Source organism: Megalobrama amblycephala, linkage group LG19 (assembly GCF_018812025.1).
Source record: "Megalobrama amblycephala isolate DHTTF-2021 linkage group LG19, ASM1881202v1, whole genome shotgun sequence".
NCBI lineage: Eukaryota > Metazoa > Chordata > Actinopteri > Cypriniformes > Xenocyprididae > Megalobrama > Megalobrama amblycephala.
The window spans coordinates 19877864-19904482 of NC_063062.1; the positions used below are offsets into that span (position 1 = coordinate 19877864).

The window sequence follows — 26619 nt, forward strand, 5'->3', positions numbered from 1 at the left end:
TGGTAGTCTACCACGACAGCAACCCACAGCTCCAAATACCGGGCTCCAAATTCGCACAGGTGTATTTTGACCAGAGACATTCATTACCTCTGCCCTGACAAGCTATTCCTCAGAGACAACACTGAAGGAATCTGCCAGTTGCAGCCCATGATCAGCGACACCCGCTGCCCTGCCGAGGCCAAGCCTCGCACCTGAGTCATCGGAACACAAGCCAAGATGGTGGGCGATCGATGGCTCGTCAACACCCCCACTCGCACTGCCACCCTGACCTACAATCAGCACGACACTGCCACTCGTGTCAGCCTACCCAACCAAAGTATGTGGATCCAGGTACCCCCAGGTGCCACCTTTCAACTCGACGATCTGGCGTTGTACCATCTCTCAAGTGAAGAGTGCCTCACCTTAGATCCAGAACTGGAACTGAGGATTGAGAAAGGGGGGTCCCAGCTAATCAACATTACTCTCACCTACATAGCCCTCCAAGCACTGTCCCGAATGCCCATCCTACCCAGCTCACCGATAGTCCAGGCTTGGACTGCTACCAACATGGCCCTTTGGCCCTCCTTAGCAATTGAGTACACACTGATACTGGGTCCGGCCTTCATCCTATCCAAAGGGATCAAAGGGATGAAGGACAAGTGCCTGCCTGCCCTTCCTCGAGGCTTCAAAAGGAGACAGAGGAGAGGAGGTGTCAAGCCGGAGAATATGCCCAGCCTCACTAAGATGGACAGAGGACCAGTAGGAACCACCTGTTGTTTGACCATCCTGATCCACGTGCCATCCGACTTTGTTACCGTCCAACGAGGTCCACACGGGAACTTTGTTGGTCGAAGGGGGTAACTGTAAGGTCTGCACAGGATCAAAAATTAGCAGGCCAACTATAAACTATGTAAGTTTTAACTCCTTGAACTTTTGTTTGTAAATCTCACATTGGCTCCGGCCTGGCGGACATTAACAACCCGCTTGACACATTTTATGGCTGTATCGATGGATTCCCAATTCTCTCCCTTGTGACTTCAAACGATTGTGGTCAACTCGGATCAAATTACTGCAAGCTATGTGACTGCATTCCAGACGACAAACTCCAATACACGTACACACACACACACACACACACACACACACAAACACGCATGAAGATTGTATGTACAAAATATGACTGTGCCATAGTGTACCCGTCGTTGTTTCAAGTTGCATGTATGTATCCCTAGTGTATAAGCTTAGCTATGACTGTAGTTGTGTTAGTTTCATACTAAACAATAAAATTTGAGTATAAACTGTATCTCCCCTTTTATGTCTGTTGTTTCTTTGTAAAGCTCTCTTTATGCATTATTCAACAATGTATGTCACATTACTGTAAAATGCATTGTTTTACTTTTAATGGTACTTTGAAGAAAATACACTCCGATCTGACACTTCATAAATTATGCAAATCAAGCCGCAAGACGAGACAAAGAAAAAGTTTGCCCGCCAAAATTGCACCATTATCATTGGCTGTTTCACCCAAGGAGGTGTGTTGGCTTGTTCTTCCTTAAAAGACAAGCACAAGCATTTTTCCTTTTTCTCTCGTTTGTCTCTCAATTGTCCCTCGCCCTCCCGTGCATGTATCTCCCGGACGTCTCGGCGACCACGCTTCCATCACGCGCTCCTCTTCTTCGGGACAACCATCTCCAGTGAAACAAACTTTCAAGTCCTCAGTTCAAATCTTCCCGTGGAAACGGAAGAAGCCAACGAACTGCAGTCGCACGGAATCACCTGTCTCTTTTTGAAACTCAGCATGCAAATTCATGCAAGTACCGCTTCTCTCTATCTTAGATGCGATAAGTTATATGACCTAACAAAGTGATACTGATTCTTTGCTGGCTCTCAAAGGATTGTCTGTAAGTTTTGCTACTTGTCTTCTCTCTTTTTCTGTCTTTACTTTTGCTTTTGTATATATGTATATCCTCTGTGCATATTTAGATGTATAACCTCTGTATTAGTAGTTTCATATATTAAATACATTATATTCATGCTCGAGTGTTCTGCTGCTCATTCAGAAAAACAAGTCACTTCTACGTTGATTCTGCAACATTGCTTTACGCTTTAATGTAATAATAGGCAGTTATTCTCGTGGCCAGAGAATAACATTTCTTTTATAATAGTCTATGAGAAAACCCATAGTTTGCAGGACAAACTAGGATAGTTTTTCTAAACAACTATTAAACTAGAACTAATCATATATGTAATCATGTATGTGCTGGGGCTGGGAATGAGAAGCTCTTCTTTGAAACTGGGATCGTAACAATAAATTACATTTGAAAATATATTAACATAGAAAGCAGTTGTTTAAAATAAATGTATAATATTTAAATAAATTAATAATGTAATAATATTTGATAAAATAAACGCAGCCTTGATGATCATACGAGATTTCTTTCTCACCAACCCCAAACATTTGAACGTAGCGTAGTAGAAAGAGACACTTACGGTGCAACGGCACGTCCTGCATTTGTCTACTGGATGTGGAAATTCCATTCCATTTGGATACTCATTACCTGCATATCTACATCCTGAATGAAAGGGAGAGAAGCTTTAAGTGACTGGTTTGCATATACTCAAGGGTTTTCAAAAAAAATTCATACAGTATATATAATATTTCTCCTAAACAGAAATTACATTGAATGGACAGCAATTTGAGACTATTCAAATGCACACAAAAAATAATCAATTTACAATTTAAGAGGGTTTCAGGCCACCTGACATGACAAAAATGCATTCAATAATTAAAATATAGTGTGCAAATTTGCCCCTAATGAATTAATATTCTATTCTAGACTTCATTACATATTATAACATACATAGTTGATTTCATTTTATTGGTTGTTTATTATCAAATTGTTCAAACTCACAACTTTTCTAAATGAACTGGTTCAATTAAAGGATGACAAACTTGTGGAAAATGTGCCTTCATTAAGGTAAAGCATGAAGATAAATAAAAAAATAAGTTTATTTGTGAAATCAAAATTTGTTCTAAAGCAATTTTGATGCTTAAGGCTCTCACCATTGCAGTTGTTTTGGCAGCACGTCCCTGGCCGGGGATTGTTGCATTTCGGCTTTGGACACTCACGATTCCCACATTCCACACGTCCATCAGTGCAAACACAATCCTCGCATTGATTATTACGATTCGGAAATGTATCTCCATTAGTAACGATGCGGTTTTCATATTCACAGTCTTGAAAGGGAAGAAATTGGCAAGAGGACACAATAACTGTTAGTGTGCACACTAAGACCAAGTTATCTGAGGTTAGTTAGTGAAGGTGTACCTGGACATGGCAGCATTTGTAGGCACTATAGGAACACTCACAATTTGAAAATAAGACAGCTTATGCAAATCTAAAGCAGCATGGCTTTTATGCAAACATATATCAGGAAATCCAAGCAAGCATGGCAACGAGCTGATTGCAGTGGAAACTTTCAAGTAAAACGCTACTTAAGATATACCCGTTTTATTCAGTATTGAGAATTGTTCTGAGAGATATTAGTCCAATCTAATTAAAATGCAGATGTTTTCAGATATATATTATTATTATTATTTTAGTTATATTTTAAGTTATATATTTTAACATTTGAAGCCAAATTTGAAAAATGTATTTCATTAAGCCACACTGTTTACAAAATAGGGCTGGACGATATGGCCAAAATTTATATCATGATATAATTCTTAATTTCGGTCGATACGATATAATTCCGATATCGATATGAACTATATAATAGCCTCAGAAAAACTGCCAAGAACGGCCACAATGGATGTCTGTACCTACAAACATCTGAAAAATGAATTTGCCAAATCTATGAAATCTCTTATAAAACTATATAATACTTTAGAAATAAAAACAGTACAAATAAATTTATGTTCAGCTTTTATTTGTATTTAGCCTTCATACAAACATAAAAAATAAACATAAGACTCACTCACTTTAGTAATATTAATATCTTTAACATTAAACTATAATGTAGGCTGATTTTATTATCCTTAATATAGATTAAAACAAAAGTGCTTCAGCCAAGATAAAGATTGTGAACAGTAAAAACATAAAAAAACAGTGAGAAATAACAAAAACACATTGCTGGGGCAGGGACGTTGTTGAGTGCTGATGACACTAGGGGTGCAACGGTTCGGTTCGTATCACGGTTTTAGGGTCACGGTTTCGGTACGTGCTATTAGCACAAACACATACGAACCGTACCGAAACCGTGACCCTAAAAATAGGACTACTGTCAAATAAAAATAAAGAAAATAAGAACAAACAATCAAACTACAAGCAACATCACAAATAAGTACAATAAAGCAAATATTCAAATAAAATAAACAGTGCTTTTCAGGTTTTTCAGGTATCTAACAGTAGTTTTCAGGTACAGAAAATGGATAAAGTAATCAAATATAAAATAACACTGCATATTATCTTTACTGTACAAAATAAATAAAGATGAATCATTATTGAAGTTACAAAAACTATTCAGTCAAGAGCAGTGAGTGATTTCTTTGTTATTTGTTGTTTGATTTAACATTAAAAACAGGCAGCAGGAATAGTTTTTTTCCCCTTTAAGACATGCACGATCCAGTACATACAGGGTTGGGAAGGTTACTTTTACAATGTATTTCACTACAGATTACAAAATACATGCTTTAAAAAGTAATCTGTAACGTATTTCGTTACATTACTCAAGTTTAGTAACTTAATCTAAATACTTTGGAATACTTTGAAATACTCAAAGGACCATATTAACTTGATGTTCGAATCATGATTCAGATCGAACTGCCAACGGCTGAAATCACGTGACTTTGGCGCTCCGAATAGCAGATTCGACACACTGATTCATCTGTGCTCCGATGCTTCCTGAAGCAGTGTTTTGAAATCGGCCATCACTAAATAAGTCGTTATTTAGTTTTTTTTGGCGCTCCAAAAATATTCTCGTGGCTTTATAATATTAATATTGAACCACTGTACTCACATGAACTGATTTAAATATGTTTTTACTACCTTTATGGATCTTGAGAGAGGAAGTGACATTGCTCCCTATGGAGGCCTCACGGAGCCAGCGGATTTCAACTAAAATATCTTAATTTGTGTTCTGAAGATTAACGAAGGTCTTACGGGTGTGGAACGGCATGAGGGTAAGTAATAAATGACAGAATTTTCATTTTTGGGTGAACTAACCCTTTAACAGCAAAAACAGCATGGTCTGACTTTAGCTTTGTGAAATTATGCTACATAAGACACCTGCACAAAACTAAATCAGCAGACGGACTGAATGAGACGCAAATTCACTCTCTGACAGTAGGTGGCGCTTATGGAACAGCAGTGATATAACGTTTCCATGGTTACCACTATACACAAAGCTACTTCATACTGAGATAAAAGGAAAGGCATCAAAACTTTTCTGAAGACAGTTCCCTTCAGAGATGCATTCATATCAATCATAATTTAATATTTATATTATTCTTCATATATTTCGTGAACAATGAGCTTGTGCATGGTGCAGTATTTTCTCTGCTGCCGCATCTGTTCTCCTCTATGTGTCCATTTTCAGCGTGTGCCTGTGTTAACGTCCTGTTGACAGACTTAGTAAATATTTCCTGAGATTTTGGGAAATTATTACAAAGCAGTTTGTTTGCATGCCTGAAATATAGACCAAAATAAAACTAAAAAAACTTTGGATTTATGACCAGTGGACTACTCCATCTCTATTTTTGATCATGAACTCGCGCACGCACCATATAGGCTACCTAAACATTTAGAATAAAGATGTTAAGATTTAAAGTTTGTCTGTAAAGCTCAACTCAAAAATAAGGAGTAAATAAGGAAAATAACATTTTTTAAACAACAAAAACAGCTTAGGCCTACCTCAAGATGCTTTTTCAGATTAGATGATGAATCCTGAAGCCAATAAAAGTTTTGTTGCAGGTAGACGTAGCTTGCATTGCACTATGTTACTGTACGTCCTTTTTCATGTTTATATAAGTAAAACTATATTTGAATTTCCACTAGAGAAATGCGTTATGCCCTGTTTTCCCGTCCATTTTTGAGTGCGATCTCATGTCTGCACTCTGCAGGTTGCTGATATCTGAACAGGCTGCACGCGCGTTTTTTTAAACAGAGTCGGAGAATCATCAACATTGGCTCGTTGGTTACAAATCCTAAAACAGCTTACATTAATAGCTTATTAAATTAAATAAATGACATTAAAAGTCAAAGTAATCACTTTGGTAATCTAAAATACTTTTTGAATGTAACTGTAATTTGATTACCATATATTTAAAATGTAACTGTAACGAAATACAGTTACTCAAATTTTGTATTTTAAATACGTAACGTCGTTACATGTATTTCGTTACTCCCCAGCCCTGAGTACATATACTGTTACACATGCGATGTCTTTCTCGACTGTTATACGTTCACTTAAGACATAACTGACTATGTTTGCTTGGATACTCAACAAGACGGGCATGTTGACATAATTTCTGTATGAATTTGGCCGCTGAAGCGAAAGACTTGAAAGATAACTCAGTATTTGCGCGCTGACTGAAATAAGCGTGTACGCGCTTCGGATTGAGCACACACAAATCTTCTCACAGCGCACGCGAGTTCTCTTTCGCGTCTTGTTCTTGAACGTTTAAATCAGCAAGGCTTAAATGAGTTTAGTTTAAACACAGATAGCAACGTGTGCTGTTCAGGTCTCACCTGCGCTCGCGCGCTATCAACACCCGGGTGATGACGGCGTAAATGACTGGACATTAGAGCATACGGCACTAGCTGTTAACAGTTTACAAAGAGTGACTGTTTTGTCCACGCTTTTTGATTATCGTTGTTGTAACGTTTTGCGCATCCGTCGACTGAAACATACATTATCTGAACTCTGTCTGTCTGTTTTCCACGTTGCTATTTTAAACCATATTAACCAATAGATACGCTGAGCACTGGCTGATGGCTGCGTGTCTCTGTGGTGTAGTCATCATGCAAATAGCCAATCGCGTTCTGCTCTTTCTAACCGCTGCGCCTCAAGTCAGTGAGAAATGCTGTAATGTATATATCGAAATACCGGAAATGTGTTTAAAAATCATATCACCGTTATCGAAAAAAATTATATCGCGATATATATTGATATTGAATTATTGTCCAGCCCTATTACAAAATATATTCAGCATACTGTATATTTGAATTCTCTTTTTTTAGTCAAAATTGTATTTAAATCAGTTACTTTCTATCTTTTACTGTGTATGCTGCCTTAAGATGTAACCGCTGGTCTATGTAGACAACTATGTAGGCCTTAATATCTTTCAATTTAATTGCTTTCTTTGTCTTGTCTTTTCTTCTCTCTCTCTTACCTGCTGAACTGGTGCGTCTTGGGCAGGGCACGGGGGTCGGTGCACGGGGGTCGCCGCACAGGGGTTGGCGACTACACGACACCTGCCCCCTCACACAAGAACATCTTTGGTCAGCGTCAGTCCAGGTGGCACCTTCCTCATACTGAACGCCATTCCTTATACATCCTACAAACATACATAGAATGAACACAACTTAGAGTTTCAAATCAGTTACTTTCTATCTTTTACTTTGTATGCTGCCTTAAAATGTAGCGGTCGGTCTATGAAGACAACTATGTATGCCTTAATATCTTTCAATTTAATTGCTTTCTTTGTCTTGTCTTGTCTTGTCTTTTCTTCTCTCTCTCTCTTACGTGCTGGAGGGTTGGGGTTTGGGCAGGGCCCGGGGGTGGGTGCACGGGGGTCGTCGCACCGGGGTTTGCGAATACACGACACCTGCCCCCTCACACAAGAACATCTTTGGTCAGCGTCAGTCCAGGTGGCACCTTCCTCATACTGAACGCCATTCCTTATACATCCTACAAACATACATAGAATGAACACAACTTAGAGTTTCAAATCAGTTACTTTCTATCTTTTATTTTGTATGCTGCCTTAAAATGTAGCGGTCGGTCTATGAAGACAACTATGTAGGTCTTAATATCTTTCAATTTAATTGCTTTCTTTGTCTTGTCTTTTCTTCTCTCTCTCTCTTACGTGCTGGAGGGTTGGGGTTGGGGTTTGGGCAGGACACGGGGGTCGGTGCACGGGGGTCGCGGCACCGGGGTTCGCGAATACACGTCACCTGCCCCCTCACACAAGAACATCTTTGGTCAGCGTCAGTCCAGGTGGCACCTTCCTCATACTGAACGCCATTCCTTATACATCCTACAAACATACATAGAATGAACACAACTTAGAGTTTCAAATCAGTTACTTTCTATCTTTTATTTTGTATGCTGCCTTAAAATGTAGCGGTCGGTCTATGAAGACAACTATGTAGGTCTTAATATCTTTCAATTTAATTGCTTTCTTTGTCTTGTCTTTTCTTCTCTCTCTCTCTTACGTGCTGGAGGGTTGGGGTTGGGGTTTGGGCAGGACACGGGGGTCGGTGCACGGGGGTCGCGGCACCGGGGTTCGCGAATACACGTCACCTGCCCCCTCACACAAGAACATCTTTGGTCAGCGTCAGTCCAGGTGGCACCTTCCTCATACTGAACGCCATTCCTTATACATCCTACAAACATACATAGAATGAACACAACTTAGAGTTTCAAATCAGTTACTTTCTATCTTTTACTTTGTATGCTGCCTTAAAACGTAGCAGTTGGTTTATGTAGACAACTATGTAGGCCTTAATATCTTTCAATTTAATTGCTTTCTTTGTCTTGTCTTGTCTTTTCTTCTCTCTCTCTCTTACGTGCTGGAGGGTTGGGGTTTGGGCAGGGCCCGGGGGTGGGTGCACGGGGGTCGTCGCACCGGGGTTCGCGAATACACGACACCTGCCCCCTCACACAAGAACATCTTTGGTCAGCGTCAGTCCAGGTGGCACCTTCCTCATACTGAACGCCATTCCTTATACATCCTACAAACATACATAGAATGAACACAACTTAGAGTTTCAAATCAGTTACTTTCTATCTTTTACTTTGTATGCTGCCTTAAAACGTAGCAGTTGGTTTATGTAGACAACTATGTAGGCCTTAATATCTTTCAATTTAATTGCTTTCTTTGTCTTGTCTTGTCTTTTCTTCTCTCTCTCTCTTACGTGCTGGAGGGTTGGGGTTTGGGCAGGGCCCGGGGGTGGGTGCACGGGGGTCGTCGCACCGGGGTTCGCGAATACACGACACCTGCCCCCTCACACAAGAACATCTTTGGTCAGCGTCAGTCCAGGTGGCACCTTCCTCATACTGAACGCCATTCCTTATACATCCTACCAACACACACAGAATGAACACAAGTTAAAGTTTCAAATCAGTTACTTTCTATCTTTTACTTTGTATGCTGCCTTAAAATGTAGCGGTCGGTCTATGAAGACAACTATGTAGGTCTTAATATCTTTCAATTTAATTGCTTTCTTTGTCTTGTCTTTTCTTCTCTCTCTCTCTTACGTGCTGGAGGGTTGGGGTTGGGGTTTGGGCAGGGCCCGGGGGTCGGTGCACGGGGGTCGCCGCACCGGGGTTCGCGAATACACGTCACCTGCCCCCTCACACAAGAACATCTTTGGTCAGCGTCAGTCCAGGTGGCACTTTCCTCATACTGAACGCCATTCCTTATACATCCTACCAACACACACAGAATGAACACAAGTTAAAGTTTCAAATCAGTTACTTTCTATCTTTTACTTTGTATGCTGCCTTAAAATGTAGCGGTCGGTCTATGAAGACAACTATGTAGGCCTTAATATCTTTCAATTTAATTGCTTTCTTTGTCTTTTCTTCTCTCTCTCTCTCTTACGTGCTGGAGGGTTGGGGTTGGGGTTTGGGCAGGGCCCGGGGGTCGGTGCACGGGTGTCGCCGCACCGGAGTTCGCGAATACACGTCACCTGCCCCCTCACACAAGAACATCTTTGGTCAGCGTCAGTCCAGGTGGCACCTTCCTCATACTGAACACCATTCCTTATACATCCTACAAACACACACAGAATGAACACAAGTAAGTTTCAAATCAGTTACTTTCTATCTTTTACTTTGTATGCTGCCTTAAAACTTAACAACTGGTCTATGTAGACAACTATGTAGGCCTTAATATCTTTCAATTTAATTGCTTTCTTTGCCTTGTCTTTTCAGATTTTGCTCCCAGGGACTTTTTTGTAAGTATTGGGCTGTTACATGTTTCTACTGAATTTCATACTTGTACATGAAATGTAGAGTGAAGGGAGCATAATTGAAATTTTCAGTGGTGTAATGTAACGAAGTAATAATACTTTGTTACAGTACTTAAGTATTTTTTGGGAGAATCTGTACTTTATTTGAGTTTTTATATTTCTGTCAACTTTTACTTTTACTCCACTACATTTCCTAAATAAAATGTATACTTTTACTTCGATACATTTTCCCAAAGCATTTTTGTTACTCACTAAAAAAAAAGAGTGAAAAGAAGTGAAAAGAGTGCGCTGTCATTATACAGTACGAGAGCGACCTCTAGAGGTGAAATAAAAACTAAAACTGATGCCTTGTAGAGTTTGTTTTGACACGTGACGTGAGGCTGCACGCTGCACAGAGCGGGACACTTCAAAAACGGATTTAAAACATAGACAACAAAATGGTATGTTATACAGTGTACAATACAGTACATATTTTCATATCATTATAAAGTAATTAGTTTGTTGACTAGATGCTGCATTAGTGGAGAACAGTAATATGTTTGCCATCGAGGCTGAGAGGATGCTAACATTAGTAGTACCTCAAGCGGTTAAAACAATGTGACAAAAACGTCTCGGTTACGTATGTAACCCTCGTTCCCTTAAGGAGGGAATGGAGACGTACGTCAGTAGTGACCGACGAATTGGGATATCGCTAGAGAGCCCCTATCAGCTTCGAGAAAACTAAAACAAGCCAATGGACATTGGCGTGCGATATTTGCATAACGCACCCCTCCCCTAACCGGGGCATATAAAAGGGGGAGGAGATGCAATCTCACTCTGTTTTTCGCTGAGGAGACAACTGGTGTCCGCACTGCAGCGAGGGTATAGAAACTGTGGCGATGGGACGTACGTCTCCGTTCCCTCCTTCAGGGAACGAGGGTTACATACGTAACCGAGACGTTCCCTTTCAGTCGGTCACGTTCGACGTACGTCAGTAGTGACCGACGAATTGGGATCCCAAATAAAACGTCACAGTTACGTAACCCCTTCCAGTGCCCAGTGCAGGCTCTAGCCACCCGTCGCACCAAGGGGACGGAGAAGGGGGCGAGCTTACGCCGGGAAGTCTACCGCTGTTCCGACATACCCACTAAGTAATCTAGACTACACTGGGGAAGCGAACCCGTAGGGGACGCTGCGGAACCACTACCTACCCAGAGGGGAAGGAATTTACGTGGAACATATGGACTGGCCCGAAGGGCAGAACGCATACGAGTCCCTGGGATGGCTCCACCTGAGTAGGGGGAGACTCATCTGACAGGTGATAGCAGAACTCTGCTAAGGGAAAGACACGGGCTCACCGTAGGGAGTAACCGTGGACAATACACATATGGAATCACTCACTTAGAGGGATTGCAACATATGGAACCCAACCAACAGACAACATTGAAGATGGATGTTGATCTGGCATCAGACACTCCGCAATGTCCGAGCCGAATGGGGAGGCGGAGGAACTCGACAGGGTTCACCGAGCAGGGAACACGACTGGAGTCAAAGATGCACGTATCCAGCCCAGAGGGCGGGAATGGCATTGCAAGCCGACACATAGAACAGGTTCAACACGTCTACGAGCTAGTGGAAGCGAGTACACGGGAAGAAACCGGTTCCACACGAAAGCTATAAAACCTAGCAAACGTGTTGGGTGTCGCCCAGCCCGCAGCTCTACAGATATCTGTCAGCGAGGCGCCATGAGCCAACGCCCAGGAAGAGGCCACTCCTCTGGTGGAATGGGCGGGCAAGGCACGCCCTGGGATTCGTAAGCCAGGGCAATGGCATCCACTATCCAGTGGGCCATCCTCTGCTTGGAGACAGCCTTTCCCTTCTGCTGGCCTCCGAAACAGACAAAGAGCTGATCTGAGGTCCTGAAGCTTTGAGTTCTATCCACGTAAAGCGCAGAGCGCAAACTGGACAGAGCGAAGCCAGGGCTGGGTCTGCCTCCTCCGAAGGCAGTGCTTGCAGGTTCACTACCTGATCTCTGAAGGGAGTGGTAGGAACCTTGGGCACATATCCCGGCCGGGGTCTCAGGATGACGTGAGAATCCCCAGGCCCGAATTCCAGGCACGATTCGTCGACCGAAAATGCGTGCAGAGCGAGGCCAATGCAACCAGGAGGACGGTCTTAAGGGACAGTACTTTTAACTCAACTGATTGCAAGGGCTCGAAGGGATGATGCCGAAGCGATGAAAGAACTATGGTAAGATCCCAAGAGGGTATGGAGGGGGGACGAGGCGGATTCAGTCTCCTCGCCCTCCTCAGGAACCTGACGACCAGATCGTGCTTCCCCAAGGACTTTCCATCAACTGCATCGTGATGTGCGGCAATGGCGGCAACATACACTTTGAGGGTGGAGGGAGACAGCCTTCGCTCCAAACCCTCTTGCAGGAAGGAAAGCACGGATCTGACCGAGCATGATCGGGGGTCTTCTCGGTGAGAAGAACACCATTCAATGAACAGGTTCCACTTCAACGCATAGAGGCTCCTAGTGGAAGGAGCTCTAGCGGAAGTGATAGTGTCTACAACTGCTTGCGGGAGATCACTTAGAACCTCTGCATCCCATCCAGGGACCACACGTGGAGGTTCCACAGGTCGGGACGGAGGTGCCACAGGGCGCCCCCTCTCTGAGTCAGAAGGTCCTTCCTCAGAGGAATCGGCCAAGGAGGGGCTGTCGTGAGGAGCATCAGGTCCGAAAACCATGTCCGGGTGGGCCAATAAGGGGCCACCAACAAGACCTGCTCCCCGTCCTCCCTGACTTTGCACAAGAGTTGTCCAAGAAGGCTCACTGGGGGAAACGCATACTTGCGAAAACCCCGGGGCCAACTGTGTGCCAGAGCATCCGTGCCGAGAGTACCTGCGGTCAGGGAATAAAACCACTGGCACTGAGCATTCTCCTGGGAGGCAAACAGATCTATCTGAGCCTCGCCAAAGTACTGCCAAATCAGTTGGACCACCTGGGGATGGAGTCTCCATTCGCCCGCAAGTGGAGGCTGCCGTGAGAGCTCGTCGGCTGCACGGTTGAGCACACCTGGGACATGAATGGCATGAAGCGACCTCAGATGCTTCTGACTCCATAACAAGAGATGGCGGGCGAGTTGCGACATGCGGCGGGAACGTAGACCACCCTGATGGTTGATGTACACCAAGGTCGCGATGTTGTCTGAACGGACTAGAACGTGCTTGCCTGTCAGCAGCTCCTTGAAGCGGCCCAGCGCAAGACGAACTGCCAGCAACTCGAGGCAATTGATATGCCAATGCAGCTGAGGCCCCGTCCAAAGACCCGAAGCTGCATGCCCGTTGTACGTGGCACCCCACCCTGAGGTCGAGGCGTCTGTGTGGACCACAGCATGCCTGGACACCTGTTCGAGGGGAACTCCTGCCCGCAGGAACGAGGGGTCTGACCATCGAGTGAGGGTACGGCGGCAGCTCGGTGTCACAGGGACATGGAACGTGCCGCGTTGCCACGCCCATCTCGGGACCCGGCCGTGGAGCCAGTGTTGGAGCGGCCTCATATGAAGCAATCCGAGCGGCGTGACTGCGGCTGCGGATGCCATATGCCCCAGGAGCCTCTGAAACATTTTCAGTGGGGCCGCTGTCCTGCACTTGAGCGTACTCAGGCACCTCGGTGAGTTGCGCAGTCTGAGCGACCGAGTCCAGTTCCATACCGAGATAAGAGATCCTCTGCCCGGGGGAGAGTTTGCTCTTGTCCCAGTTGACCCGAAGACCCAACCGGCTGAGGTGAGCCAACACCATGTCCCTGTGTTCGCACAACTGCTCTCGCGAGCTGGCTAGAATGACCCAGTCGTCGAGATAGTTGAGAATACGAATGCCTTGTTCCTTGAGGGGAACAATGGCCGCCTCCGCAACCTTCGTAAAGACGCGGGGGGACAGGGCCAGCCCGAAGGGCAGGACTTTGTACTGATATGCCCGACCCTCGAACGCAAACCGTAGGAAGGGTCTGTGACGAGGCAGAATCGAGACATGAAAGTACGCATCCTTCAGGTCTATCGCTGCGAACCAATCTTGGGGACGGATGCATTGGAAAATGCGTTTCTGCGTCAACGTCTTGAACGGCAGCCTGTGAAGGGACCGATTCAGGACTCGCAGATCCAAGATTGGCCGTAACCCACCTCCTTTCTTCGGTACAATGAAGTAGGGACTGTAGAACCCTGACTTCATATCGGCTGGAGGGACCGGCTCGATTGCATCCTTCGCCAGGAGGACAGCAATCTCCGCCCAAAGAAGAGGAGCGCTGTCCAGTGACACCTGAGTGTAGTGGACACCTCTGAACACCGGGGGACGGCGGGCGAACTGAATCGCATAGCCGAGCCTGATTGTACGAATGAGCCAGCGAGACGGGCTGGGAAGCACTAGCCAGGCTTCCAGACACTGAACGAGCGGGACCAAAGGCACCACAGGCGCACCGGGAGTGGGGCAGCGAGGCAGAGTGCTGAGGCTCGACTCGGACGGCACAGCGGCCCGAAGTGGAGTCAGACTCTGCGGGGTGACAGTACAGATGGGAGACGGTACGCGTGGTACGGCCTGCACCATCAGACTGCCCCCCACTGGCGAAATGAGAGGGGGCTGCGGACACTTAGGCAGAACCCCAGGTCCTGACAACCGCGGCCTCTTGTGACCTGGAGGGAGGAAGGGAAACAGCTCTTTTTGTGAAAAGGTGGGTACCGCTGGACTCCGGAGAGCCAGCGGTGGGACAGACACAACAAATTTCTCCCAGCCCTCCCCTGGGAGTGGAGGAGAAGATGGAATCCTCCCCCGAAGAGCTGCAACTTCCTCCTCCAGGTCACCCGCTTCAGGATCGCGACTTCCTCGACCTCTTGCCACCTGGCTTGGCTTGAGCGGGCTGGGCGCCGTGTCCGGCGCCGGCTCCCTGCTGTTTGGCTGGTGGAGGCTGCTGCTTGGCCAAGTTAGCAGGGGCGGAGGACGACGCGGGCGGGCGCCCTCAGCGACGAGCAGGCTGAGGTTGCGCCGCCGGCGTGGTGGAGGCAGCAGCGGGCCGGCGGGGCAGGACATGTTTTATCGCCTCAGCCTGCTTCTGGGCAGTGGAGAACTGTTGGGCGAAGCTCTCCACTGCGTCGCCGAATAGGCCAGCCTGGGACACGGGGGAGTCTAGGAACCGATATTTATCGGTCTCCCTCATGTCAGCCAGGTTAAGCCATAGATGGCGCTGCTGGACTACCATAGTAGCCATCGCTTGACCAACGGAGCGTGCCGTCACCTTAGTCGCACGGAGAGCAAGGTCGGTGGCAGCACGCAACTCCCCCAGCAGATGTTGGTCAAGACCACCCTGTGGCATTTCCGATAACGCTTTTGCTTGGTAGACTTGCAAAAGGGCCATGGCATGCAGGGCGGAGACGGCCTGCCCACAAGCTCTGTAAGCCCTCTCCGTCAGAGAGGAAGAAAACGTACAGGCTCGGGACGGAAGGCGTGGTTCACCACGCCAGCCGGCGACCGTAGGGCACAACTGCATCGCTACAGACCGCTCGACTGGAGGGATCCCCGTATAACCTTCAGCCTCTCCGCCATCCAGGGTGGTGAAGGCGGACGAGGGCCCTGGTCTCGAACGAACACTATACGGCGTCCGCCAAGACCTGGTCACCTCGTCGTGCACCTCTGGGAAGAAAGGCATCGGAGCGGGACGCTGAGGACCAGCGCGGCCCGCCCCGAGGTACCAATCATCAAGCCGAGAGGGACCGGGACACGGTGGAGGGTTCCACACGAGCCCGACCCTCTCGGCTGCCCGGGAAAGCATAGCCGTCAACTCAGGATCCAACTCAGCCACAGCCACCGCCCCTTGAGACGGGGGCTCAGCCGAGTCATCCTCTCCTGAGGACTCATGCTCGCCTTCCGATGCTGTGATCGACATCCGATTCTCTGCAGGTGCACCGAAGAGGCGGCAGGGGCCCGCGGAGCAACGCTCGGCAGGGAAGCCCTAACCGTGATCCTCAAGTCACCCTGCCTACACGCCGACGAACCGTCACTCCGACAGGAGCCAGAGAAAACGGCCGCACGGGGCATAGGAACGAGAGTCTCAACCTCAGCACCGCGATAGTCATGTTCCCACAATGGGAACATGAACCATCTACAAAGGCTGCCTCAGCGTGCTGAACGCCCAAACACGTGATACAGCGATTGTGCTCATCAGCAGGGACCAGGGAACGACCACATCCAGTAGCGCACAGACGAAATGACATCTCCCCAGATGCAGGGTTCGTCTGTAAAGTCTGGTAGAAGGGGAAATCACAGCTCTTTCGTGAATGAGACACACAGGGAGTGTCACAAGAGTGTGAAAGACACACACAAGGGACCCGGGCAAAATCGCAGACCAAATTACTGGAATTACAGCGGAACGCTGTCTCACAGCCGTTGTTCCCGCCCGGACCCGGAAGCTCTCGGACTCGCTGCAGTGTCGACGCGCCAAACACAGTAAGAGTTTTCTGTTCTTGTTTGAAGATCTTCTCCAGCTGTAGGACACCAAAGCTTGGCTCCGAAGCGAAAGACAGACTGCGATTGCATCTCCTCCCCCTTTTATATGCCCCGGTTAGGGGAGGGGTGCGTTATGCAAATATCGCACGCCAATGTCCATTGGCTTGTTTTAGTTTTCTCGAAGCTGATAGGGGCTCTCTAGCGATATCCCAATTCGTCGGTCACTACTGACGTACGTCGAACGTGACCGACTGAAAGGGAACTGTTCAATGTCACGATTGTTACCATTCATTTGCATTAGTTTATATCCATTTTTTCACTGTTATGCATTCATTATCCAGCGAAGTTGCATATTTAAACTGTATTCTCATCATTCAGTGACAGAAACATAAATCAGATAACTATACATATAATAGACCTATCCTATGCCTTTGTGTGTAAAGATGGTAATTTTTAAGCATGACTGTTTGGATTTATATAAAATGGTAACACTACAATAAGAGTCAATTTGTAACATTAAATAAGGTTTATAAAATTATTGTTCATCTTTAATTTCAACATTTACATTTTAACATTTTAAAGTTGTCTCTTTCATTAGTTATATTGCACTATGAATTAACATGAACGATCAATGTATAATTAATATATTAGTATTTTTATATTTAAAAAATTTAAATAAACATTTAACCATTTTTTTAATTCAAAGAAACAAAATGTGGAACTGAACACAATCTTGCTACTCAAACTGTGTATAGAACAATTTTTAATATTTTTTTGTTCCTTTTGTATCTTACATTTATTTGTACTTTTACTTTCAATACTTAAGTATGTTTAATAACTAAGTAACTAAATAACTAAGTGCAAAAAATATCACATACTTTAAAACTTTTACTCAAGTAACATTCTAAACAGTGACTTTAACTTCTACCAAAATCATTTTCTGGTAAGATATCTATACTTTTACTCAAGTATGGTTTTCGAATACTTTATACACCACTGGAAATTTTGTAGGTGGCGCTATCGAGTCATTTTGCCACACCAATTCTGAAACCCATATCAGATGTAAATTTTCACCACTTCTGATGCAAAGTTTCATGAGTTTTCAAGCATGTTTAGGCCCTCAAAAATGCGATTCATTTCAGAGAAGAAGAATAACAAACTAAGCAATTACAATAGGGTCCTCACACATCGGTGCTCGGGCCCTAATGAATCATTCATAGACAGATTTAAAAATATCAAGTCATATTTAAAAGGTTGGACACACCGTCACAGACAGGACAGCAGGATCCAGGGGGCGGAGCGGCTGGGTTCTTACAGGGGACATGACAGTTTTCCCTCGCACACTGAACCTGACCCTCCTACAGAGAGAGAGAGATTACATTTAAAAACTAAAACACTAATAGTCCATAAGACATGCAATACATTAAGAAAACAAACTATGTATTTAATAACAGGTGGCGACCCACCGTGCATGCACAGGTCGTGCAGGGGTCATCAGGACGCTTCCATTGAGAGCCGTGCAGGTGCCACACATTGTCCTGGACACAACCTTCATATCAAACAAAAGACTCTTTTGATGAGTATGAGCATGTCTGAGCAAGTTACATGTCATTACAATTGACAAAAATGTACAAAAAGCTCACATTATACTTACTTCGACACCTGGGACAGCACTGCCCACCTACAGTCTCTACCAAACGACAAGGAGATGTAGGACACGACTGAGTGTCACAGGCTATATTCCCTTCCTACAAGGAAAAAACACACACACAACCTCCTTAATTAGTGCTGATTTCAAAGATACAACTTTAAATAACTAGTTAACTTTAAATTTTAACAGAAAATGACCAAAAGCACCATTGATGTGTTTAGAAGTAAATGCATCATCTTTTTGGTCAATGTTAAGGATAATGCATTACAAGCAATGTGTGTTATGTACAGTGCTGTTATTTACTAAAATGGAATATATTAAAAAATTATTAACCAACAAAAGTGAAATAAAATAAAATATAAATATTACATGAAAAATTTAAAGTAAAAAAAATAAAAATGAATAGAAACAATTTAAAATTAGGAATGTAGTCTTGGCAATTAAACTCAAATAAAAAAACTGAAGTTGAAGTATTATTAAAACTGAAATAAAAATTAAGTAAAGCCAAATAGAAATATAAAAGAATAATGAAATAACTAAAACTAATTAAAATGAAAATGTAATTGTTACAGTATGCTGGTAGAGAGATGAGGCAGATACGGATTTCCACAAATAAGACACTCTTTAATAAACAACGGCAAGGGATACCAGACAAACACCTTAACACAACAGAGAACGGACACTGAGTGAAGGGAGTGAGTGCATTATAAAGGGAGTGATGATAATAGAGTCCAGGTGCAGGTGATGAGTGATGATGAGCTGACGAGGGAAGTGAGTGCAGGTGACGAAACAGGAGGATCATGGGAATTAGAGTCCAGGGGAACAAGGGATCTGTAACAGTACCTCCCCCTCCCGGTAGGGGTGGGCGCCCTGGAGACCTCAAGCCGGAGCAGGGGGAGGAGTAGACTGAAGTGGAGGTCTCCAGGGCAGGTCCAAGAACCATGGCGGGTCAGGTGCAGCGGGCTGCCATGGTGGGTCAGGTGCAGCGGGCTGCCACGGTGGGTCAGGTGCAGCGGGCTGCCACGGTGGGTCAGGTGCAGCGGGCTGCCACGGTGGGTCAGGTGCAGCGGGCTGCCACGGAGGGTCAGGTGCAGCGGGCTGCCACGGAGGGTCAGGTGCCGTAGCTGGATTGCAGCCAAGCCCAGGTGGAGGTGAGGATCCGGTGGGACATGGCGATGCCGCAGGCTCAGCCAACTGAGGCGCAGGCGGGGCTCCAGAAGGCCGCAGAGGAGCCAGAGCGACAGACGACCAAAGGGGAGCAGGAGGGAGTGAGGAAACCAACGGAGCGTGAGGGACGAAGGGACGAGGTGAAATCCGAGGAGTGCAGTCCTGATGTGAGGGCAGGCCGACGAACGACCGATGCGGAACCGGGGGAAGGATGGAGCCTGGCGGAACTGGTGGACTGATGGGCCACGGTGGAGATGAAGGAGGTTGGAGCCAAGGGGGAGCAGATGGACCAACGGGCCGAGGTGGAGTTCTGGGTGAGGTGGCTTGAGGTGGAGGTGCAGTGTGGACATAAGTGGGAGGAGGCGGGAGAGGGAGGCAGGGAGGGAAAACAGTCTTTGGGCTGGAGACTTCTATAACAAAGTTCGTAATAGGAGCTGGCTCGTGAGAGGCTGGAGCGGCTGGCTCGGCGGCGGCGGCTGGAGCTGAGGGCTCGGCGGCGGCGGCTGGAGCTGAGGGCTCGAACCAAAAGTCAATTAAACAAGCCGCATCACTGGGTGGCTTGTGTGAGGCTGGAAGAGGGGTCCAGTCCATCCCCTCATACATAATTAAAATTCCCGTAGGAACGGGAGCGGGCTCGGCGGAAACCGGAGAGGGCTCGGCGGCGGAGGCTGGAGATGCAGGCTCGGCGGCGGAGGCTGGAGATGCAGGCTCGGCGGCGGAGGCTGGAGATGCAGGCTCGGCGGCGGAGGCTGGAGATGCAGGCTCGGCGGCGGAGGCTGGAGATGCAGGCTCGGCGGCGGAGGCTGGAGATGCAGGCTCGGCGGCGGAGGCTGGAGATGCAGGCTCGGCGGCGGAGGCTGGAGATGCAGGCTCGGCGGCGGAGGCTGGAGATGCAGGCTCGGCGGCGGAGGCTGGAGCTGACTTGGGCTTTCTCTTCCTCCGCCTCCTGGACCCAGCAGAGGAGTGAGGGTCCAGCATAGTACAGACAGGAAGTTCACTGGAGGGGCATGCGGAGGAAGACGGTGGCTGACTGACTGGCCCGGCCAACCGTGTTTCTGGATGGACTAGAGATAAACACCCATCCTGAACCCAATCAACAAAGAATTTGGAGTCGTTTAACCACAAAATGGAATTGATAGTTTAGCGATAATCAGGTTCACCAAAACGGATAGTGTCGTCATCTAGTCCATCCAGAAACAGGGAGATTAAACATGCTTCAGGCCAGTCAGACAAAAAAGCGAGCTCAACGAACTCCTCCACATACCTCTCCAGCGAACGACCAACCTGCAGGAGCCCGATGAGGCGATCGCCGGTTGCCAGAGGTGTTGGAGGAGCAGGAGCCAGGGAGCTGGGGAAAGTCTCCATGATCTTTGTGGAAAATCCGGTCGGTATCGGTCCGTTCTTCTGTTACAGTATGCTGGTAGAGAGATGAGGCAGATATGGATTTCCACAAATAAGACACTCTTTAATAAACAACGGCAAGGGATACCAGACAAACACCTTAACACAACAGAGAACGGACACTGAGTGAAGGGAGTGAGTGCATTATAAAGGGAGTGATGATAATAGAGTCCAGGTGCAGGTGATGAGTGATGATGAGCTGACGAGGGAAGTGAGTGCAGGTGACGAAACAGGAGGATCATGGGAATTAGAGTCCAGGGGAACAAGGGATCTGTAACAGTAATGCTATAATAGTATATAAATAATTCTAAAATAACAAAATAACAATATGTAATAAAATTACATTTGTGAAAGTAATGAGTGAAGAAACATGTTACTTTTTGGATTTGCAACATAACACTTGTTTCAATTTGTATTTTTTTTATTTATTTATTTTTTTTTACAATTTTTGCAAACCTACATTCAGGCCTACATTTTACAGACAACGCTATAAGTAACACTTATACTGCAAACTATAAAACTATATTACTTTCCATTATAAGTAATAATAATATAATGTAAAACAATAAGCACATTACATTTACAGTAGTGTGTGAGGGGAAAAAAAGAGTAAAAGAGAGCAGGAAAATGTATCAGACAGTCCAAAAGTCACTAATACGAGCACTTTCATAATATAAAATATACATTGCTTTTAAATAATAATTAAATATTCTAATGTACAATGCCTAATTGTAACTTTGCAGTCAATTAATCCAAACAAGGACAAAACAGAAATGCACATTTGTCATCTCACAGCCTTACATTGCACACACAGCGTCTGCAGGGGTCACGGGGGGGTTGAAAAGAGACGCCATTTAGGACAACTTCCCCCTTAAAGTTACAGCGGGAACAATCTCTGCAGCAGGAGCCAAACGGTGGCTTCACACCATCTTGACACGTCTGAGGACACTGTTGCACATTTACACATGCCTGATTCCCACCCTGATGAGCAAAATACAAAACACAACACAGCATAAACACATTCATTCCAATTCAAACTATAGGGTAATTTCATCCACTAACATGTAATACATTATGCGTGTAAGTGATAGAGAAGCACCTGACATGTACAGGTCTGGCAGCCATCAACGGTGCTGAAGGAGCCGTTGTACGGCCGACCGTCCACATGACATGCTGCAAAGGACACAATAAGGCACGCAAATTACTGTACAAGTAAGCGGTTCCAGAACCATTGGAGTCACATAGAAATGATAGAGTTCAAATATGCTTGTGAGCATGTACCAGAGCAGGTAGGGCAGCACTCCCCACGTCTCCTGTAGGGGTTGGGACACGGGGTGTTTGGACACTGAATGCGATTACACGACACCTGACTGTTCTGCAAATAAACACATTCATTCCAATTTCACATGTTAAAAGCAGTTTAGTTGAGCAATTTGCATGACATGTTTAAAATGCAACTCTTAGTCATTTTTTTGTAGTTTAGTAATTTATTTGGTACTGTGAAACTAAACAGCACAAAGCTATGTACATGAATGTAAATGTAATAGTGTTAAAGGGGACCTATAATGCCCCTTTTACAAGATGTAATATAAGTCTCTGGTGTCCCCAGAATGAGTCTGTGAAGTTTCAGCTCAAAATACCCCACAGATCATTTATTATAGCTTGTCAAATTTGCCCCTATTTGGGTGTGAGCAAAACATTGAATTGACCCCCATTTGTGTAAAATGACGGCATGGCAACAAAACTCTTCTACAACAACTCTTCCTCTTCTCTAAAGCAGTCCATTATGGCCTAACATGGCCTCACCCCCTATGTAAATTTTAGGGTTAGTGATGTCACTAACCAGGGAAGAAGCTCGTTGTAGTTCCTACTAGCCATAGCTGTAGTCTTTAAACATTTTACATTTTTTATATTTCACTGAAAAACTTAACATACATTCACCATTTTTATCTGCAAAACTTTCATTGAAATGTCTTTTGCTATTTCAGTTTGACCACTGAAACTTATTTAACATTTACACTCAACTATTAAAAGTCTGTATGCGTTAGTTTATACCTGAACCTTTTTTTTGTGAGCATGTTTTTTACAGGTTTTGTGGTGCAGTTTTAAAAAAAATCCAATTTCAATTTTAATTTCAAATTATATTTCATTCCCACAAGGTGGACAAACACACATACATACACACAGTAGACTCACAGAGCATTTGCAGTTGAGGCAAGGGTTTGATCTCGACACAAACACATCACCGTTCTCATAAATTTGACCTTCATGTTTACATTCTAAAGATTAACACAAAGAAAAAACAATACACCATGTGAGGCAAATGCAAGATGTAAGTATTTTGGAGAACTATGTTAATACCATATTTTATTAATATGGCACTCATTCATTGGTATATATGAAAGTACAGTGTGGGTATTTATGTGTATGTATAGAGATGCATTGTGAATACTTGTTTGGCAGTCACGGCAGCATGATCTCTTAGGAACAGACGGTTCCTCACAAGACTGTGATGGGCATGGATTCACATCACATTCTACTCTTTCACGCTATAGAAGAAACACACACACACCAAAAACAATGTCAAAATGGCACAAGAGATGCCAGTGCGTGAGAAGCACGAGTGAAGATCAAAGACTAAATCTTTTAGATTTCCTACCTTACACGTACAGCGGTTGCAGTCGTCTGGGCTGAAGACATCGCCGTTACTGTAAATATTGCCATGAAAGCTGCATTCTGCAATCAGAGACATACACAAAAATGATACCCCTATGAGACCTCCTGAGATAATCATGTGAGATGAACTGCTGCAGGTAAAAGTGTGTGCAAGCATAATTCCTGCCCACATCAGATCGAATCTTATCAACAATATGAACTCTAAAACATGTCTATAGGTATTCATGAGAGACTGCACCAGACATCTGATGTCTGAAAATGAGTTTTAACAGCAGTTCAATGAGTTTTCGTGTAAAGTGGGTTGAAAAGCCAAACTCAAATTTCCTTCATTCAAAATCTAATTTTAAGATGTATATAAACAGGACTAAGGATTCTGATAAATGAAAAACAAAAACACCTTATTGACGTAAAGTGAAGAAGAAAAATGCAACATTCTATTAATCAAATAAACAAATTAGTGACATTATATGACGCTTTTGTACAGATGGTGAGATGTTCTTGTTTTGATTAAAGCAAAAGATGCTTTAATATCATTATTTTCACAATTATGTTCTGTTTGAGTTTGTTCTCGATCTTTGCTTTTCCTGCCAGCCTGAGTTGTTTATTAGTTTCTACTGATTCGTCATTCTGTTCAGCAGAGTGTGATTCATTTTCTTTGTTTGTCTCTTGTATTGAAGTTGTTTCTGATAGTTGTCTGGTCTCGTCAATATTTAACGGTTGTTGCTTTGCCTACATCTTCGTTAATCTATGTGGATTTGTAATTAAAGACTTTTGACTTCCATCATCCTCGTCGTATGTGCTAGACTATTGTTTCTGACAATTATCATTAATGCATCATCAATACATATATCAATATATATATACCAATTACATATACAGTGCATAATCATTAGGCATGTTGTGATCATATGTATTTTTTTCCAATTGAAAACATCAATCTTAATAATTACTATTAAAATTATATATAATCATTAATGGGCGATAAACTGCCAGCAGACTGTGAAGCCACCGGAAGTGTTCGAGTGGCCATCTTAAAATTCCCTACCAACAGAGGGCCTCGTTGACTTAGACTTACAGCCAAAAAATTGACCTAAAATCACCCTGTTTTCAGCGAATCAGTCATACATGAATAGTTTTTAAGATATATGTATGTGCATTAATTGATATTTAGAATGTTATCTGTAATGTTTATGGTGTTTTTGGGCAGGATAAGTGATATATACAAATCGTTAAGATGGGCTGCACATGGCCGACACAGGTGAATGTGATTTCACCAAGTAGGACATGTTCCTGGATCAACATCTTTGTTGATCCTGGAACAACATTCCAATCAACCAATCAGATTTGAGGGACAAGTTTACCATTTATGTCAAGTTTAGGCTTGCATCCAGGGTTAGGTGCTTCTACATCAATGTTATTCACCTATCTTTCCCCTCTGATTTTAGTGATAATTATGGGTAGCATTTGGTTTAGGGGTAGGAATATGGTTAAGACTAAATTTTCGGACAGGAATGTTGCTCCAGGATCAACAAAATATGTTTTTTTTTTTTTTTTTTTGTCTTACTTGGCAAAATCACGGTGACCGTAACAGAACTAACACAAAATAGATTTCTTTATGTACATAATTATGCAGGAAATATTAAGCATGAACATATCGTCACCTTGGAAGCTTGTGTTGTTGTAAGAATGTACAGAGAGAATTTAGACATAAAATCAATGACTCATTAGGTAATGTTTTCTCATTAAAATCAGATGATTTCCTATTGATTCAATAGAATGTGAGGGAATACTCGAGAATACCAATATGGCAGCGTGGTGGGTTCACTTTTTTATGAGGTCATGAGCAATCAGTCATATCAGTGGATTTAACACACACTGATAAGTCAACTTATTAAATGCCCATGAGAAGGATGCAATGCTATAGAAATTTTAAAATTAAAGTGTGACCATCGGACAGTTAAATGCTCATTGGGGCAGCAGGATCACCAAAAAGAAGAAAGAAGAAAAGACGCATGTTAATGGGCAAAAGTCTTTAAAGAGTTTCTGGTGGTTTCACACTTAATTCTTCGCCTTAATTCTAAGTCTCCAGTGCCACTATTTTCCAGAACTGCAAACTACCTGAAGTCTCCAGAAGTACAAGGTGTCAGGTTCTCAGAGGCATTGCTAAGGCAAAGAATCCTGAAACATGATCCCCCACTTAATAGGAATCACACAATGAAGTATCATGAAATACATGAAGACTGATTTAAAAAAAAAAAAAGTTTTATAGACAGATAGGTTAAGAGGGACTCTTGATGAGAAAGTCATGGTGTGAGCTGCTACTAACAATGAACAAGACAGACCTTTCAGGGTGGGAGATGGACTTAAAATGAACACCCAAAACTTACTGCCAGACTCCGGAAGATAAATTCTTCAAACAGTGGTACAAGAGGATGTGGTGCTGGTCTTTCAAGAGTCACTCTCAACCTATATGTCTATGAAGCCTTCAAAAAAATCAGTCTTCATGTATTTCACAACACATCAGCTTCTAATTAAGTGGGGGTCATTTTTCAGGATTCCTTGCCTTAGCAAAGTCTTTGAGAACCTGACACCTTGTACTTCAGGAGACTCAAAGTAGGTTGCAGTTCTGGAAAATGATGGCACTGGAGACTGAAAGGTTCCTGATGGTTTCACAACTAATTCTTCGCCTTAATTCTTAAAGGGATAGTTCACCCTAAAATGAAAAATCTTTTATCATTTTACCCTCACATTGTTCCAAACCTTCTTTCCTCTGGTGAACACAAAAGAAGATATTTTGAAGAATGTTGGTAACCAGACATTTGACAGTAGCCATTGGCTTCCATAATATTCCATAATATAAGTCAATGGTAACTGTCAACTGGTTACCAACATTCTTCAAAATATCTTCTTTTGTGTTCAGCAGAGATTTGGAACAACATAAGGGTGAGTAAATGTTGAAAGAATTTTAATTTTAATCCCTTTTCTTCTCAGCCTTATTTTTGTGACCCTGCTGAGCATTTCTTGTCTAATGGCGACACCTCAATTTTGCAATTTCTATAGTACCGTATCCTTC

At 44.1% G+C, this 26619-nt stretch overlaps 1 protein-coding gene across 3 annotated transcripts in view; it reads right to left on the bottom strand.

Annotated features, from left to right (window-relative positions):
* Nucleotides 1-26619, bottom strand: part of LOC125253857 (kielin/chordin-like protein) — an 87642-nt gene that overhangs the window by 42074 nt on the left and 18949 nt on the right. For 2 of the 3 annotated variants that reach the window (XM_048168063.1, XM_048168065.1), the window contains 19 exons: nt 23530-23606; nt 23323-23419; nt 23067-23149; nt 22152-22245; nt 21970-22043; nt 21672-21851; nt 18306-18399; nt 18118-18200; nt 17916-18009; nt 9809-9979; nt 9463-9633; nt 9120-9284; nt 8772-8936; nt 8418-8588; nt 8069-8239; nt 7726-7890; nt 7373-7537; nt 3044-3217; nt 2470-2552 (listed from right to left, as the gene is read on the bottom strand). In XM_048168063.1, the coding sequence (XP_048024020.1) occupies nt 2470-2552; nt 3044-3217; nt 7373-7537; nt 7726-7890; nt 8069-8239; nt 8418-8588; nt 8772-8936; nt 9120-9284; nt 9463-9633; nt 9809-9979; nt 17916-18009; nt 18118-18200; nt 18306-18399; nt 21672-21851; nt 21970-22043; nt 22152-22245; nt 23067-23149; nt 23323-23419; nt 23530-23606 (2477 nt within the window). The remainder of the gene's footprint in view (nt 1-2469; nt 2553-3043; nt 3218-7372; nt 7538-7725; nt 7891-8068; nt 8240-8417; nt 8589-8771; nt 8937-9119; nt 9285-9462; nt 9634-9808; nt 9980-17915; nt 18010-18117; nt 18201-18305; nt 18400-21671; nt 21852-21969; nt 22044-22151; nt 22246-23066; nt 23150-23322; nt 23420-23529; nt 23607-26619) is intronic. The other variant, XM_048168064.1, reaches the window with a different exon arrangement.